Below are 16,595 nucleotides of genomic sequence, written 5' to 3'. Positions count from 1 at the left end.
TCCGTAACACACAGTAATATTCTAGCTTTATGCTAGTGTGAGTGTTTTAAATTTTGTATTTACTTTGGTGTTGATTTTTAATGATACATATTTATTACATTGAATCTGATGCAGTAAGCCACCTCCAAACAACAGTGGAATAAAGGTAAGTAAATAAATGTGTGGTTCTCCAGTGAATTACTGCTAACACCGTCTTAAAAATGTATGAACACTAAATCCACTAATTTCTCACACCTCTGCAGCTTCTATCCTAGAACCATGGCCTTTACACTAGGACACTGAAAGGGCTCCCTGTTGACCTTCATGCCCCTGCTGTCCATGACCCACCTGACATTTTCAGCTAGTAAATGAGGAAGGAACAAGAGGCTGAGAATATTGCTTTTCTACATCCTCTAATGAAATAACAGATTTAGCCATTTAAAAATTAATGACAATTTAACATCACACATACGAAAAAGGAAAAAAAAAAAAAGTCTGGGGGGACACCTAGTTCAATTGGCATAACAGTTTATAAAGAAAATGTTCTACATTCTACTTCAGTGAGTAGCGTCCAAGGTTTTAAACGCTTGTGAGTGCCATCTAAGATACTCCACTGGTTCCACCCCGTCTGAAGCAAGGGAGAATGAAGAAAATCAGACACAAGGGAAAGATTAGTCCAAAGGACTAATGGACCACTACTACCAGAGCCTCCACCAGACTGAGTCCAGCACAACTAGATGGTGCCCAGCTACTACCACCGACTGCTCTGACAGAGGTCGCAAAAGAGGGCACTGAACACAGCTGGAGAAAAACGTAGAACAAAATTCTAACTCACAAAAAAAGATCAGACTTACTGGTCTGACAGAGACTGGAGATATCCCAAGAGAAAGACCCATGGACACCCTTTTAACTTGGTGCTAAAGTCACTCCTGAAGTTCACCCTTCAGCCAAAGAATAGACAGGCCCATAAAACAAAATGAGACTAAATGGGCACACCACCTCAGAGGGCAAGGATGAAAAGGCAGGAGGGGGCAGGAAAGCTGGTAACAGGGAATCCAAGTTTGAGAAGAAGTGAGTGTTGACATTTGTGGGGTTGGCAACCAATGTCACAAAATAATATATGTATTAATTGTTGAATGAGAAATTTGCTCTGTAAAACTTCATCTAAAATACAATTTAAAAAATTAAATACTTCTTGATAAAAGAATGCAACACAACAGATGTACTCTTGCAAAAAAAAAAAAAACCAAATGTGAATATGATCAAGACTCTATATCCACATACCAATATACACAAAATACAGAAGTTGGAGTTGTTGTTGTTCCGACTCATGACAACCTTATGTATAACAGAATGAAACACTGCCCTGTCCTGCACCATCCTCACAATCATTGTTATGCTTGAGCCCATTGTTGCAGCCACTGTCTCAATCCATCTCATTAAGGCTCTTCCTCTTTTTCCCTGGCCCTCTACATTACCTAGCATGATGTCCTTCTCCCGGGGCTGATCTCTCCTGACAACATGTCCAAAGTATATGAGATGAAGTTTTGCCATACTTGCTTCTGATGAGCATTCTGGCAGTACTTCTTCCAAGACAAATTTGTTCATTCTTTTGGCAATCCATGGTATATTCAATATTGTTCACCAACACCACAATTCAAAGGCATCAATTCTTCAGTCTTCATTAATTATTGCCCAACTTTCACATGCATATGAGAAGATTGAAAATGCCATGGCTGGAATCAGGTGCACCTTAGTCCTTAAAGTGATATCTTTGTTTTTTAACACTTTAATGAGGTCTTTTAGAGCAGATTTGCCCAGTGCAATGCGTCTTTTGATTTCTTGACTGCTGCTTCCATGGGGGTTGATTGTGGATCCAAGTAAAATGAAATCCCTGACAACTTCAAACTTTTCTCCATTTTTCATGATGTAGCTTATCGGTCCAGTTGTGAGGATTTTTGTTTTCTTTATGTTGAGGTGTAATACATGCTGAAGGCTGTGGTGTTTGATCTTCATCAGTGCTTCAAGTCCTCTTCACTTTCAGCAAGCAAGGTTATGTCATCTGCATATCACAGGTTGTTAATAAGTCTTCCTCCAATCCTGATGCCATGTTCTTCTTTTTACAGTCCAGCAAAGAGTACAACCTTAATGCACATCTTTCTTAACTTTAAACCATGCAGTACCCCCTTATTCTATTCAAACGACTACCTCTTGGTCTAGGTACAGGTTCCTCAGGAGCACAATTAAGTGTTCTGGAATTCCCATTCTTGTCAATGTTATCCATAATTTGTTGTGATTCACACAGTTGAATGCCTGTGCATAGTCAATAAAACACAGGTAAACATCTTTCTGATATTCATTACTTTCAGCCATGACCCATCTGACATCAGCATATCTCTGGTTGCACGTCACTGCATCTCTTTGCTGAATATCTTGATTGATATTCCATCAGTTCGTGGAGTCTTGTTTTTCACCAATGCCTTAGGTGCAGCTTGGACCTCTTCCTTCAGTACCATCAGTTCTTCATCATATGCTACCTCCTGAAATAGTTGAATGTCAACCAATTATTTTTGGTACAGTGACTGTGCGTATTCTTTCCATCTTCTTTTGCTGCTTCTTCCTTCGTGGTGGAGAAGTTAGAGAGACATATTAAACTACACCTGAGAGATCGAGTCTACAAAATTCAAACTATGGGAACTTTTACAAGACACATAAATTTCAGGAGAAAAAAAGAGATAAAGAAGAAATCTGTAGAATAAAAGAGAACAAATCACATGTTTTTTAAAAGGTAAAACTGAACTATACTTTTGAATGATGAAAATATAAAACTGAGCAAAGAACTGATATTCATAAAAGTAAGGAAGTATTTTGATTTGAGGGAGAGAAAAGGTTATGATGAAGATGAGACAAAGGAAGAGGGCTTCTTGAAAAGATGTTCTTTTTGGTAGTTAATGGGCGTTTGTCTTTTATTAAGGGCACAGATAGCTTTTTTTTAGGGAGCCTATCTATATTGGTATTTGTGCTATTTTTTAATACTGAAGTTGTCAAGATTCGATTTCACTAGATTCAAAAATCAATGCCCATGGAAGCAGCAGTTAAGAAATCAATCAATGTTTTGCATCAGACAAATCTGCTGCAAAAGACCTCTTTGAAATGTTAAAAAGCAAAAATGTCACTTTGATGACTAAGGTGCACCTGACCCAAGCCATGGTATTTTCAATTGCCTCATATGCATAGGAAAGCTGGACAATGAAAATGGAAAACTGAAGAGGAATTGATGTATTTGATTTATGGTGCTGAGAAAGAATACTGAATATACGAAGTGTAATGGTTAAGATTGTGTGTCAACTTGGCTGGGCCATGATTCTCAGTGATTTGACACTTACAGTGTAGTTTGGCAATTGTTTAATGATGTAATCACCTCAATGATGAGATCTGTTATGAGTAGCCAATCTGTTGAAAGGGAGTTTCCTTGAAGGTGTGGCCTGCATTCAGATATGTGGACTTTTTTCGCAAAGCTCACTGGCTTTCACTCTGTTCTGGATCCTGCATTCAGCTCATCAGCATCTGACCTCCAGTTCTTGGGACCTGGGCCAGCAGCCTGCCTTCTGACCTGTGGACCTTGGGTTCATCAGTCCCTACAGCTACATGAGTCAGCCTATGCCTGACCTATGTACTTGGGACTTGCCAGCCTCTACAACCATGTGAGCCATCTCCTGGAGATAAATCTCTCTCTACACACATACACACACACACACACACATACACTAGTTTTGCTTCACTAGAGAACCCAATCTATGACACCACGGACTGCCAGAAGAATGAACAAATCTTGTCGTGGAAGAAGTACGGCCAGAATGCTCCTTAGAAATGAGGATTGCAAGACTTTGTCTCAGGTACTATGCACATGTTAGCAAGAGGGACTAGTCCGTGGAGAAGGACATCATGCTTGGTAAAGTAGAGGGTCAGAGAAAAAGAGAAAGACCCTCCAAGAGGTGGATTGATGCAGTGGCTGCAACAATGGACTGTGAGGATGGCACAGGACCGAACAACATTTTGTTCTGTTATGCATAAGTTTGCCATGAGTTGGAACCAACTCCACAGTATCCAACAGCCACAACATCTGTGGTTTACATAAAAAGGCTAGTGAAAAAGAAAATTAAATAAGCAATGTGCAATGGTTTCTGTTTTACCACGAAGCTTTCTACACACCTGCCTCTTGGAGCTGTAAGAATCATCAAGTAATTGTAACCTAAGGACCTCTTGGAGACTACTGCATTCTGGGGTGCATCCAGCCCAGTCACCTGAGAAGATGTTCATGTCCTATTCCTTGAGGCCTGAATGAACATGAATAATACACAGCTGAGGGGGAAGTCTCCTTCTCCACATCACCACCTCGAACACCTCCATGCTTTTGTGCCATTAGTGTTGAGGGGGCAAGTCTTCGCCCCTCCTTCAGGCCCTGTCTTGTCTCAGGACTTCCTCTGTGTGGTTAGTGAGGCTAAACCTTTTGCCTAAACATGGTGGTGGTCTCTCCAGAGATGGAGATGACACTGTCCCTCCTCCAGCATAGTCACAACTCAGGCCTTTTCTGCTTTATAGGAAAGGTGAGCCAGACCTACTGTTGCATAAAGAAATCCCCCAGGGACATAGGAATCACAGGCTGATTTCAAGATGTGTTAGAAATTTTTTTTTTTTTTTTTTTAGAAATGGGGAAAGGAAGACCACCAACCACAAGGGGGTGATACTGCACAGTTCCTGCTCCAAGATGAGTTTCATGGTGGAGAGAGAGATAATAATACTAATCCTCTAGTTACCAAGTAAAAAATCTCCTGCCCCACCCCTCTGGCCCTCCTTCCATCTTCAACTCTAAGCAAGGACAGTCTTCTGTTCAACTCACTGGGCAGGGCCTGCTTACAGAAGAGGTGATGAGATTTCCAGGTGCACTAACTCCAGGTTTATTGTGCAGATAATAAAATGAAGTCAAAATACAAATTTTAATGAATAATGTAGAATAATATAGTAAGAAACTTACACAATGTATTTACACAATTGAGGTCTTCTTCCCTAAGTGTGGGAACAGCTGCAGATATGCCTGTCTTTTGGGTCAGGACAATCAATTGAGTAAAGTGGGAAGCAACCAGAATTATTCAAGAAAGGGCACAACCACATAAAATCAGAGCCTCCACCAGCCTGAGCCCAGAAGAACTAGATGGTGCCCAGCTATCGCCACCTACCCCTCTGACAAGAATCACAACAGAGAGTCTCGGACAAAGTGGGAGAAAAATGTAGAAAAAAATTCAAATTCACAAAAAAAAAAGACCAGACTTACTGGTCTGACAGAGATTGGAGGAACCCCTGAGACTATGGCCCCCAGACACTCCGCTAACTCAGAACTGAAACCACTCCCGAAGGTCACTGTTTAGAGAAAGATTGTTTGTTGTTGTTGTTATGTGTTGTTGAGTCAGCTCCAACTCATAAAGACTCTATAGAACAGAGTAGAACTGCCCCATAGGGTTTCCAAGAAGTGACTGGTGGACTTGAACTGCCAAGCTTTAAGTTAGCAGCTGTAGCTCTTAACCACTGTACCACCAGGGCTCCAGACAAAGATTAGACAGGCCTATAAAACCAAAAATAACACACGTAAGAAACTTGCTTCTTAGCCCAAGCAAATGTATGAGACCAAAGGGGCAACTCCTGCCCAAAAGTAAGACAAGAAGACAGGAGGAGATAGGAACTGGACGAATGGACACAAGTAACCTGGGGTCAAAAGGGGGAGCACGCTGTCACATTGAGGGGATTAGAACCAATGTCACAAAACAATATGTGTATAAATTTTTGAATGAGAAATTAACTTGAGCTGTAAACTTTCACCCAAAGCACCATAAAATTTAAAAAATAAATAAATGAAAACAGCAGTGAGGGCTCTGGTGTCACAGGGCTACAATTTTTGGGATGACTTTATTGTCTTAGGCTGGATTCTCTAGGGAATCAAAGCCAGTAAAGTGTATAAATATACATAGAGAGAGATTTATATCAAGGAAACGGCTTACACAATTGCAGAGGCTGAAACGTTCCAAGTCCATTTATCAGGATAGAGGCTTCTCTCAATTCACATAGCCACAGGGGCTGGCAAACCCAAGACTGGCATGTCAGAGAGTGGGACTCCTGCTCTCAGGCTGTGAAGATCCTCGAATTCCAAGATCTGCAGATAAGCTGATAGCTCAAGTCCCAAGACCTGGAGGTCAGACAAACTGGAAGCAGCACAGGATTCAGGGTAAGCAAAAAAGGGAGGTCTGCTTTTATTCGGATGCAGGCCACACCCCCAATGGAAACTCCCTCTCAACTGATTGGCTACGCACAGCAGATTCAATCATGAGGATGATTACATATAAACACTGAGAATCATGGCTCAGCCAAGTTGACACACAATCTTAACCATCACAACTTTCCTTTCTGGGCAGACCCTTTCTGTGATTCTTTTGATAAGTACAGTTACAATGAAATTACAGGATAATGAGAGACACCACAACTAGACACAAGTTATACAGTGACTTTTATTTTCCTAAATTTTATTTATTTATTTTGTTGTTGTTGTTGTTCATATACGCAGCAAAATATCTACCAATTCCTTTCTACATGTATAATGTAGTGACATTGACTACATTGTTCTAGTTGTGCAACCATTCTCAACCTCTTTTTGTGAGTTGTTCCTCCCTCATTCACATAAACTCACTGACCCCTAAAGTTCCTACCTAATTTTTTGAGTTGCCATTGTCCATTTGATTCCATATATAGTTCTAAAAGAGCATGATGTTCAAGGCATGCATTTTTACTAGTTAAGCTGAACTATTATTCAGTTTTAAGATGACTTCAGGGTATATTTTTGGTTTAAGGTTTAAAGATTATCTCAAGGCAATAGTTTCAGGGGTTCGTGGCTCCAGAAAGTTTAAGAGTCCATAAGAATTTGAAATTCTGTTCTACATGTCCCCCTTTGGACCTGGATTCTTTTATGGAATCTTTGATCAATGTGTTTAGCAATGGTAGCTGGGCACCATTCAGTTCTTCTGATCTCATGGCAAAGCAGGTAGTTGTTCGTTGAGGCAATTACCCAAGCATTCCATACCCTCCTATTCCTGATTCTCCTTCTTCCTCTGTTGCTCCAGGTGAATAGAGGCCAATTCTGTGCCCTGAGTGGGTGCTTGCAAGTTTTTAAGTCCCCGGGCACTACACAACAAACTGGGAAGTAGAACAGAAGCACTAAACACGTTGTAAGGCCAATTAACTGGGATGTTCCGTGAAACCATGACCCTAAAATCTCCAAACCAAAAAACAAAATCCCATGAGGCGTTTGGTTGTACATACTAGTAAGCAGCTTCAGCAGCTATTATTATTATTATTATTATTTTGTAAATACGCCTATCACACAACTTTTGCCAATTTGACTTTTTACAGGTGTACAACTTATGGACAGCAATTACAATAATCGGCCGTGCAACCCTACCCTTAATCAATGCTATTTTTCCATCACCGTTAACCCCCCTTTACCCTCTTCCTCACATCCCACATGATCACTTTATTCACCATTAAATGCAGTGTCAAACAGAGATCCAATAGATTTCCTCTTCTGTTCTTGGAGGTGATCTTCCTCAACTATCTAAACAAGACCTAGACTGAGGGGGAATGTTTCCATTACTTTATCAATTCAGGGCAGAGTAAGGGGGTGTAATCCAACTAAGACATTCTCATGGAGGGTTTCATGTTGCTATGATGCTGAAGCTTCCTGACTAAGATAGACTAGGAGAAATGTCCTGGCAATCAACTTTTGAAAATTAGCTAATAAAAACTATATGAAAAACTGATGCAATCTGAAGTCTTCCCATCGTGCTTGGGGTTGCCATGAATCAGGGGCTTATTCGACAGCAGCTAAAAACAACAATAGCAATATTTTGGCACGATGAAAGACAAACTGCTCTCTAATATTTAGAAATTCATCACAAGCAAGCAAACATGATTTATAACAAAAGAGGTTTTAGCTAACAATTTATAGGTGTTACATGTCCTTCTTTCCTTTACAGTTGTGGAGTTTATCTCACGGATGGGCCACAAAGACCTGTTGAATGATGCCTGTCATGTGCTGGGAAAGAGTCAGGCAAATAAGGTGAGAACAGATATGTAATGAGATGAATGTTGATAATTGTTGACTTGGGTAACAATAACTTGGAGTTCATGACATTAATCTTGCTAATTTTTTGCTGGTACAAATGTTCTAAGTAAAGGTAGACATAGTGATAGATACATTGCTTAAAGGGAAAAAGATAGGAGTCACAGTCTGTCAATCTCACCTGTTTTCCATGAAAAGAAAAATTATTTCACAGAGTATCATTGGGGATGCAAATCACCCCCACTCCATGATGGGTCTTCCAAAAAAAATAGGCACAGACATCGGCTGTACAAAAATGTCTGGGAAAGTGTATTGTGAAAGAATTTCGGCACAACATGATGCAGTCACAAGAGGCGAGGGTGGAGAATCTCTGACTTGCTCTCTCCTCCTTCACTGCACGTCCAGGCAGGAGCCAAACTACAAAGGCTCCCCACTGAGAACTTAAGGCAAGGATACAAGGGGCTTAGCTAGGCTTGCAGAGAGGGTAAACACACACAAAAAAACAAACCCAGTGCCCTCGAGTCGATTCCGACTCATAGCGACCCTATAGGACAGAGTAGAACTGCCCCATAGAGTTTCCAAGGAGCGCCTGGCGGATTCAAACTGCCAACCGTTTGGTTAGCAGCTGTAGCACTCAACGACGATGCCACCAGGGTTTCCACAGGGAGGGTAGGCAAGTAGAAATCATCTGCAAATGTGGGCTTGGGGTGAACTCCACAACCTTAACCTTTCCTCCATTCCCTCTGGTCTTAAATCCTGTGATGTAGTTCAAACAGGAATCATTGATTCTCATGCAAAGATGATTAAAATGAAGCCAAGAGAATGAAGTAAGGCTCTGAATTACAAACCAATTTAGGGGAAGAAGAGACGAAGACCAGAGTCTTCCGAAACCTTGTTAGTTCAGTTTTCCAGAATGATGAGAATTGAAGTCATGCCTGACACCTAACTGCTGCTCTATCCTTCTCCACAGAAAAAGAACATTGCACCAAATCAATCCACCAAGAGCCCCACGCCCTAACCTGGCTTATAACTGGCCTGGTGGGAAGGAAAGAAGGATATATTAAGAAGAAAAAAAGTAGTCCTTACCTTGGAAAATCTGAGTCCTACCATTTCATTTCTGGTTGCCCAGGTTGCTCCTCACCTGTATTCTCTGAATGTGAAGTTTTCTCCCTCCTTGAAATGTCAGTTTTTAAAGCAACAAATACAATAACAATGAATCTCAACTACTCCCCCAAAACTGTGAGCAGCCCTGAAATGATATTTTTACACTGTAAATGCCTGAGTCATCTGCTTTTCCTCAAGGGAAGAAATAAACATAACAAGCAAAATTCCAAGGGAAAATAATTTCAGGCATAGAATTGTGTACTCAGCCAAGCTATTAATCAAGCAGAACAACTATGATAGACATCTTGAAACATGCAAATATAACATACGTATATTATCCCAAGAAGCTACCAGAAGTCTTAAAAGCTTGAGAGTGGCCACACAAGAGACAATTGGTCTCTATTCATCTGGAGCAGCAAAGGAAGGAGACTCAGGATTTGGAGAAGGAAAAGGACTGCAAGTTTAATTGCCTCCATAAACTACTACCTTCCTTACTGTGTTGCTGTTGCTGTTGTTGGGTGCCGTCAAGTCGGTTCCAACTCATAGCAACCTGATGTATAACAGAACCAATAACTGCATGGTTACAATCATTGCTTGCTCGAGCCCATTGTTGTAGCCACTGTATTAACCCATCTTGTTGAGGTTCTTCCTCTTTTTCGAAGACCATCTACTTTACCAAGTACGATGTCCTTCTCCAGGGACTGATCCCTACTGATAACATGTCCAAAATATGTGAGACATAGTCTCGCCATCTTTGCTTCTAAGGAGCATTCTGGTTGTACTTCTTCCAAGACAGATTTGTTCATTCTTCTGGCAGTCCATGGTATATCCAATATGCTTCACCAACACCACTATTCAAAGGCGTCAATTCTTCTATAGTCTTTCTTATTCACTCATTACCATGAGGCCAGAAGAAATGGATGGTGTTCAGCTACCATTACCGAATATTTTGATTAAGGACTCAATAAATGGATCCTGATCAAAAGGAGGGAAAATGTGGAATAGAACTTCAACCTCATGTGGAAACCTGACTTAGCGGGTTCATTGAGACTGGGGGAACTCCTAAATCTAATGCCTGGAAATAACCTTTAAACCTTGAACTAAAACTATCCCATGAAGCCATCATTATAGTAAACAACAAGAAAGTTTACTTCTGGCATAGCACTTTTATGAAGAATTATCTAGATGAGTGTAAACTGACAGCAGTTAATCTAAAGCACAGATGAGAGCTTTAAGGGGCAGGGAGCCTAAAGTAATGCTGATGAAACAATGTGGGTAGAGATTTATGAATGGTGACACAACATGAAGTATGTAACCAATGTTATTGAGCTTGTCATGTAGAAATTGTGAATGGATGTGTGTTTGGTTGTGTATATTGTCACCAAAAATAAATAAAATATTTTTTTAAAAATAAGCTACCAAAATATTAATTCCACCAAAATCTGAAAATATGTAAAAGAAGAGAAAGACATATGATACAGACAATTGGACACACAACAGAAGACAGACAAGAGAGATGCTTGCAAAACCTGCAGACCAGCAGCATCAATATCACCTGAAACTGGTTGGAAAGGTAGGCTCATAGGCCCTACTCCTAACATTTTGAAACAGTCTACAATTTAGTAGGATGCCAGGTGAATCATAACATAAAAGCACTCTCCTGGGAGGTGGTGGAAGGACATCCTAGGATAGTGGGTCTGCTCCAGGTGCAGAAGTCTCCAGTGCAGGAGGGAGCACATCAGAGGGCCCAGGAGGGATATTTCCAAGGAGGTAAAACTGGTAGAATATTCAAAGTAGCTGTGATGGTTAAGGTTGTGTGTCAACTTTGCTGGGCCATGATTCTCAGTGGTTTGGCAGCTATGTAATGGTGTAATCATCCTCCATTTTGTGATCTGATGTAGTCAGTCCCCTATTTCCTGATATGAGTAGCCAACCAGTTGAAAAGGGTGTTTCCTTGGCGGTGTGGCTCATATCCAATATACAGCATATGGATGATCTAGCAAAGGTCACTCTCTCTGGATCCTCCATCCAACTTGTCATTCTCTCATCTCTGGTTCTTGAGACAGGAACCATCAGGCTCCCGTCTGATCTGCAAATTGTGGGATTCATCAGCTCTGGAAATCCTTTGAACCAGTAGCCTGCCATTTGACCTGTACATTTTGGTATTCACCAGCTCCTGCAGCCCAGTAAGCAAACAGCCTACTGTCTAACCTGCATATTTTGGGTTCACCAGCCCCTACAACCACATGAGTCAGGAGAAGCTTTCAGCCTGATGCCTGACCCATGGATTTGGGACTTGCCAACCTCTTCAACTGCATGAGCCATTTTCTTGAATTAAATCTCTCCGTCTCTCTCTCTATATACGTATATATGTAGATATATATGTATGTGTGTGCTTCACTGGTCTTGCTCCTCTAGAGAACCCAGCCAAAGACAGTACCCTAATTTATAGAAAGAGTCACACAGAGAGAAAAAAAATAACAAGGTTGAATTAGTGAGAGCTACATTGGAAATAATCAAGCAAAAAGAATAACAAGTATTAACCTTAAAGAGGACAATAAGATTTGCAGAAAGTGAGAAGTAGAGTTAACGTAAGATGGCATTTGTCATGAAAAAGGAAATATACTCACGATATACATATGTTGGGAAGACACAGGAATGGGTAGAGTGAAAAAGAACAGTAACTATTAACTTTTGCACCTGCTACTTTGCGATGCAATGGACAATGGGTAGAACTGAACAATACAGAAGCAGTAGTAAAGACCTGGTATTTAGAGATATGGAAGTAAAAATCAAAAGAATCAGCTAAAAGCATTCAAAGCAGCTGCCTCTAGGAAGGCAGAAACCGAGACACGGCCAAGAGAACTATTTTTTGTGAGAAATCTTACACAGATATTTGACTCTTTAAAATATGGGCCACTATAACTTTGATTAAAATAAAAACATTGAATGAGTATGAAAGTGCTGTGCTTAATGATGATTGAGTGCAACCAATGACACTTGAGGTTTGACTAAATGCAAGAACTCTTCAGTGAATTAGCACGCCTGCACAATGTGTGAATGACATCCTCCCTGACGTCGACTCCTGGCTCCCTCCTCTGACTAGAGCTGGCTTAGGAGGGGCCCCTCTCAGACTCTGCCCCATTTCCTTACCTGGATGGGGCTAAGGTTGCCCTGGCCAAGAAGAACCTCACCCTTTTTTGTGTCCCAGACCTGGGGTCAGGAAGGACAGAGTAATTGGAGGGGGAACACCTCACCTCCACCTCCCCTGCCCAAATCACTCTGCGTTGGTGGAGCGAGAGGTCATGATGATTGATTTGCTCACCCACGTTCTGGGTTCATTTATTCTTTCACTAAGTCAGCTTACACCTTTCCAGTCATTTTTAGTCACTTCATGCCAGAAACAGAGTGACTCTATTTTTCATAATCGGGATACCTCCCTCTCCTGATATCACACATCACCTCTGCTCTATCACATGAGGGCTCCAACTCTTCAGGCTGCTTCCTCCCCACACAGGGTCAGCTCCCCAGTTTTGGCCCCAGAGCATCCCATTCCATCCTATCCCAATGCTTTTTGCTTTGCAGTGATTCTGTCAGTCAAAGAGAAGAGGGTTTCTCAGTGCTGGGTCAAAGAATTGAGACACAGTTCTTCTCCCCAAATCCCATGCTCTGTGCCCTCCCGGATACAAGAAATCAAACACAGAGCTGGATATGTATATTTAAAGAACATTTAAATATTGATAACATAAAATCATATAGACACAGTACAAATGATAATGCACAATTATGATAGGGAGTGAGGGTCCTCAGGGTTCAGAGCAGCTGGGAACAGGCTGCTCAGAAAGAGGTGTAACAGAAAAAAGACTATGGACAAAGCTAATTTATGATAACAATGACAAAAATAATGATAACTAACAGGGACTGGTTGTAAACACCTCACACTTTTAATCCTCGGGATTACACGAGGAAATACAGGCAGTCCCTGGGTTATAAATGAGATCTGTTCCTGAGTTTGTCTTTAACTCGAATTTGTAGGTGAGTCAAAACAGGCACATATGGTTCTTATTTAGCATTCTCAGTCAAAAATATAGTATATATTTTACCTTGCAGTTTTTTTATTTATATAAAACACTTAAGAAACATTTCCAAATACACCAAAATATCTTAAATATAATATGCAATAATAATAATACATAAAAATAATAATAATAATACAGTAACTTAAAAATTTAATACAACAGGCTTTACAGTAGTCTGTTCTTAAGAATAAACTGTCCATAGGCCAGACAATTTATTACTGTCAGTGCTTCATTCTTCCTTTTTCACAGATCAGGAAACTTAAGTTCCTAAATGGGGAAGTGCTAGCAAGGGGTTGAATCCAGGGTGCTTGGCTGCAGACTCTTTGGTCCCCCAGTTGAACCAACTAACTCAGAATCTGACAGCAGAGGATGAGAGCCCAGCTCCATAGTGCCATTTTGGTCTCCTGTTGCCTTCTGGTGTCGGTGCGAGTCTTGTAGCTGCTCATGCTCTGTGGACAAAGGGCAAAGGGAAAACCATCAAGAGAAACCAGTGAGGATCTACTGAAGCTGGGGGAGCCCCTGAGACTATGGCCCTAAGACTGAGTTCTCAAACCTTGAATTGAAACTATCCTCTGAAGTCACCTTTAAACTAAGTAACAGTTCACCCTTGAATATTGCATTTCTTTAAAAAAACAAAAAATTTACCTGCATATAGACCAGAGGGTCAACAACTATTGTAAAGCATAGATGAGAAGGCAGAGGGGCAGGGAGATTAAGTAAATGGAAGTGAAACAACTGGAACAGAAAAACCAGAAATGTTGACACAATGTGAAGAATCTAACCAACGTCACTGATCATTATGTCTAGAATCTGTGGGATGGGGGTGGGTTTTTTTGCGTATCTTTTCGCCAAAAATTAATGAATTTAAAAAGACAGATGGACAGCAGTGAGAGTTCAATTCTTGCAAAACGTTGGTTTACAATCCCTCAGAGATTCTCCATCCTCAGACTTGCCTAAAATAGACTCCGCCTTGTACTCAGGGAAGCTAACACTCCATTTTCTTCTCCCTTTCACCTCTTTTCCCAGCCCTTGCTAGTCCCCTCTCATCATTCCAGCAACATTGTCAATTATTCCTGCTTGTTACCTATTCCTGCTTGTCACCTAGGGAGTGCAACAATGACAGAACAAAAGGACAAGATGCAAGACTACTCCTCACACCCCAACCCATCCCCCAACAGAGTGAGTAGCCTACCCCCAAAAAGGCCCCAACTCCTTGTTCTTCAAGGCCTGGTCACGTGGGTCATGCACAGTTCCTTCTCTCCATTAACTGTCCCACCCTCCTCACCTGAAAAGCTCATATACAAGAGTGCCTGGCCCTGCTCCACCTTTGTGCTCAAGTACAGTCACTGACCTCCACCTGCAGCTCAGCACCTCTCCATCCCCTGCTCTTGCCACCCCCTGAGCCAGGAGCTCCTAGATGGAAAATTTAGAGTGACCAGTGGCCCATCTAGGAAAACATGGATGCCACAGGGTCTGTATCTGCCCTGACTCAGAGAACCCTCTGTTGGCAGAGACTCCCCTGACCCTCTGTACCCACAAAGCTCTCAAGCTACACTCAGGCCTTCCTTGCTGTTGACCATTTCACTCAGCCACAGGAAACACAGCCACACCCCAAGTCAGCTGCTCAGCTGAAGTGGACAGGCCTTCCTAGCCCTGTTCTTTCCAAGGATCTGTACAGGTCATTGCCCACAGTGGACCTTCTCCTCAATGAGGAAGATGGGCCTTCTTGAGACACGTCACCCTGAGCCTATTTCTGCCCCACCCTTTGCACCCTGGGACTGCCATCTCTCACATGGAAACCTCCTAGACAGGGATCTCCACACATGAATTTCTACTCAATTTCAAATGTGCTAAAGATCTGTACTGTAGGAAATCCTATTAAGATCACCCAGTGAGTTCATAAAACTTGTTACTGGACATCAAAACTTAAAGCAGGTGCCAGGGCCAAGATAGTGGAGTAGTCAGACATCTCATGGTCCCTCTTACAACAAACACCCCCCATAAAAACCAAGTGAATTGATTACATACGACAGTCTGGGACCCCTGAATATCAAGAGCAAAGTTGAGGAGTCAGGCTGAGCGGCAGGGGGAGGGAGAGAAGATTCAAAAGCAGTGAGGAGCTGCCAGACCAGACCCAGCAGGAACTGGTGCCCTGCAGACTGGATCCACTGTGCGAGGGCTGTGACATGAGCAGTGGTGTTCAGGACACATTTTACACATCAGGAGAGACCAAGCAGCAGAAAGTCCACTCATCGCCTCCATAGTCAGTGAAAGGCGGGACTCAATCAGCAAAATTTAAGTACGTGTGTCTAATCTACCATGCAGATCAAAACACACACCTTTGGGAAAAAACCCTCTCACATTTACCTGATCCTTTCCCACTCTGTACCAGGTCCCGAGCCTGTTTCAGTGATAGCCACTTTGCTGGACCAGAAGTAAAGCCTATCAGGTACCCTAAGTCATTCTCCCAGCATTGGAGAAGAAACAAATTAACAAACAGGGAAAAAATAATCTGCCAGCTCCCCTAATCTGAGAATTCAGGGCAGAAGCAGCTTCTTCACCTAGGTACAGGCATAACGGGTCCATGGATTTTGAGTGCCTTTCACCCCTGCATAGACCTCTGTGAGCCCATTTCAACAGTGTAGGACCTCATTAGCACAGTAGGACAGGGTATGTACCTGAAGTCTAACTTCAATTGTTTCAGCTATATGCTGGAGAGGCAGGTTTGTGGCATTTGACATCACTCTACCTATTAAGCAGGGTCCTCACCTACCCACATTAGGAGCCTGAGGACTGGGGGCTCCACCCATGCCACCTAGCCACCCACAACAGGAGTACAAGGTAAATGGTGCCTCCCAGTCATTACAGCCAACAGCATTGGGTGCCCATTGTCCAGCTATAAAACCCACCCTCCTATGTGCTCTAGGGAACAGGGACACATTTTTCTCACAGACACTCAGGGGCAGTTGGCAACCCCCTACCTTGCTCAACATGTAACCCCCTACTGCAGTGAGATACCTGTGCCTACACCAATCACCCCTATTCGTCTAAGACTGTAGGTAAGAGCCTGCACCACACACTTGGTGACCTGGACACCTGAGCTGAATCCATACACGAAAAGTGAAGGAACTCCTGGGCTCATATGCCTAGTAACAACTCTAACCAGCTGGTGATGGGGCGTTAAAGCTTCAAAGGCGTCAGTAATCAAACTAGTTTACTCGAGTAGCTTATTTGGGCATATCAAAACAAAACAAGATGCTAGGACATAG

General features: G+C 42.1%; 1 protein-coding gene across 2 annotated transcripts in view; it reads right to left on the bottom strand.

Moving 5' to 3' along the window:
• Positions 1-5,768: 5,768 nt before the first annotated feature.
• LOC104847175 (MHC class I polypeptide-related sequence B-like) overlaps positions 5,769-16,595 on the bottom strand; it is a 35,905-nt gene continuing 25,078 nt past the window's right edge. Inside the window, exon 6 of one of the 2 annotated variants that reach the window (XM_064283197.1) lies at positions 5,769-13,775. In XM_064283197.1, coding sequence (XP_064139267.1) covers positions 13,609-13,775 — 167 coding nt within the window. In that variant the 3' untranslated portion in view covers positions 5,769-13,608. The remainder of the gene's footprint in view (positions 13,776-16,595) is intronic. The other variant, XR_010321645.1, reaches the window with a different exon arrangement.

The sequence above is a fragment of the Loxodonta africana genome, chromosome 1 (assembly GCF_030014295.1).
Source record: "Loxodonta africana isolate mLoxAfr1 chromosome 1, mLoxAfr1.hap2, whole genome shotgun sequence".
NCBI lineage: Eukaryota > Metazoa > Chordata > Mammalia > Proboscidea > Elephantidae > Loxodonta > Loxodonta africana.
This window is presented reverse-complemented; position numbering and strand designations above follow the sequence as displayed.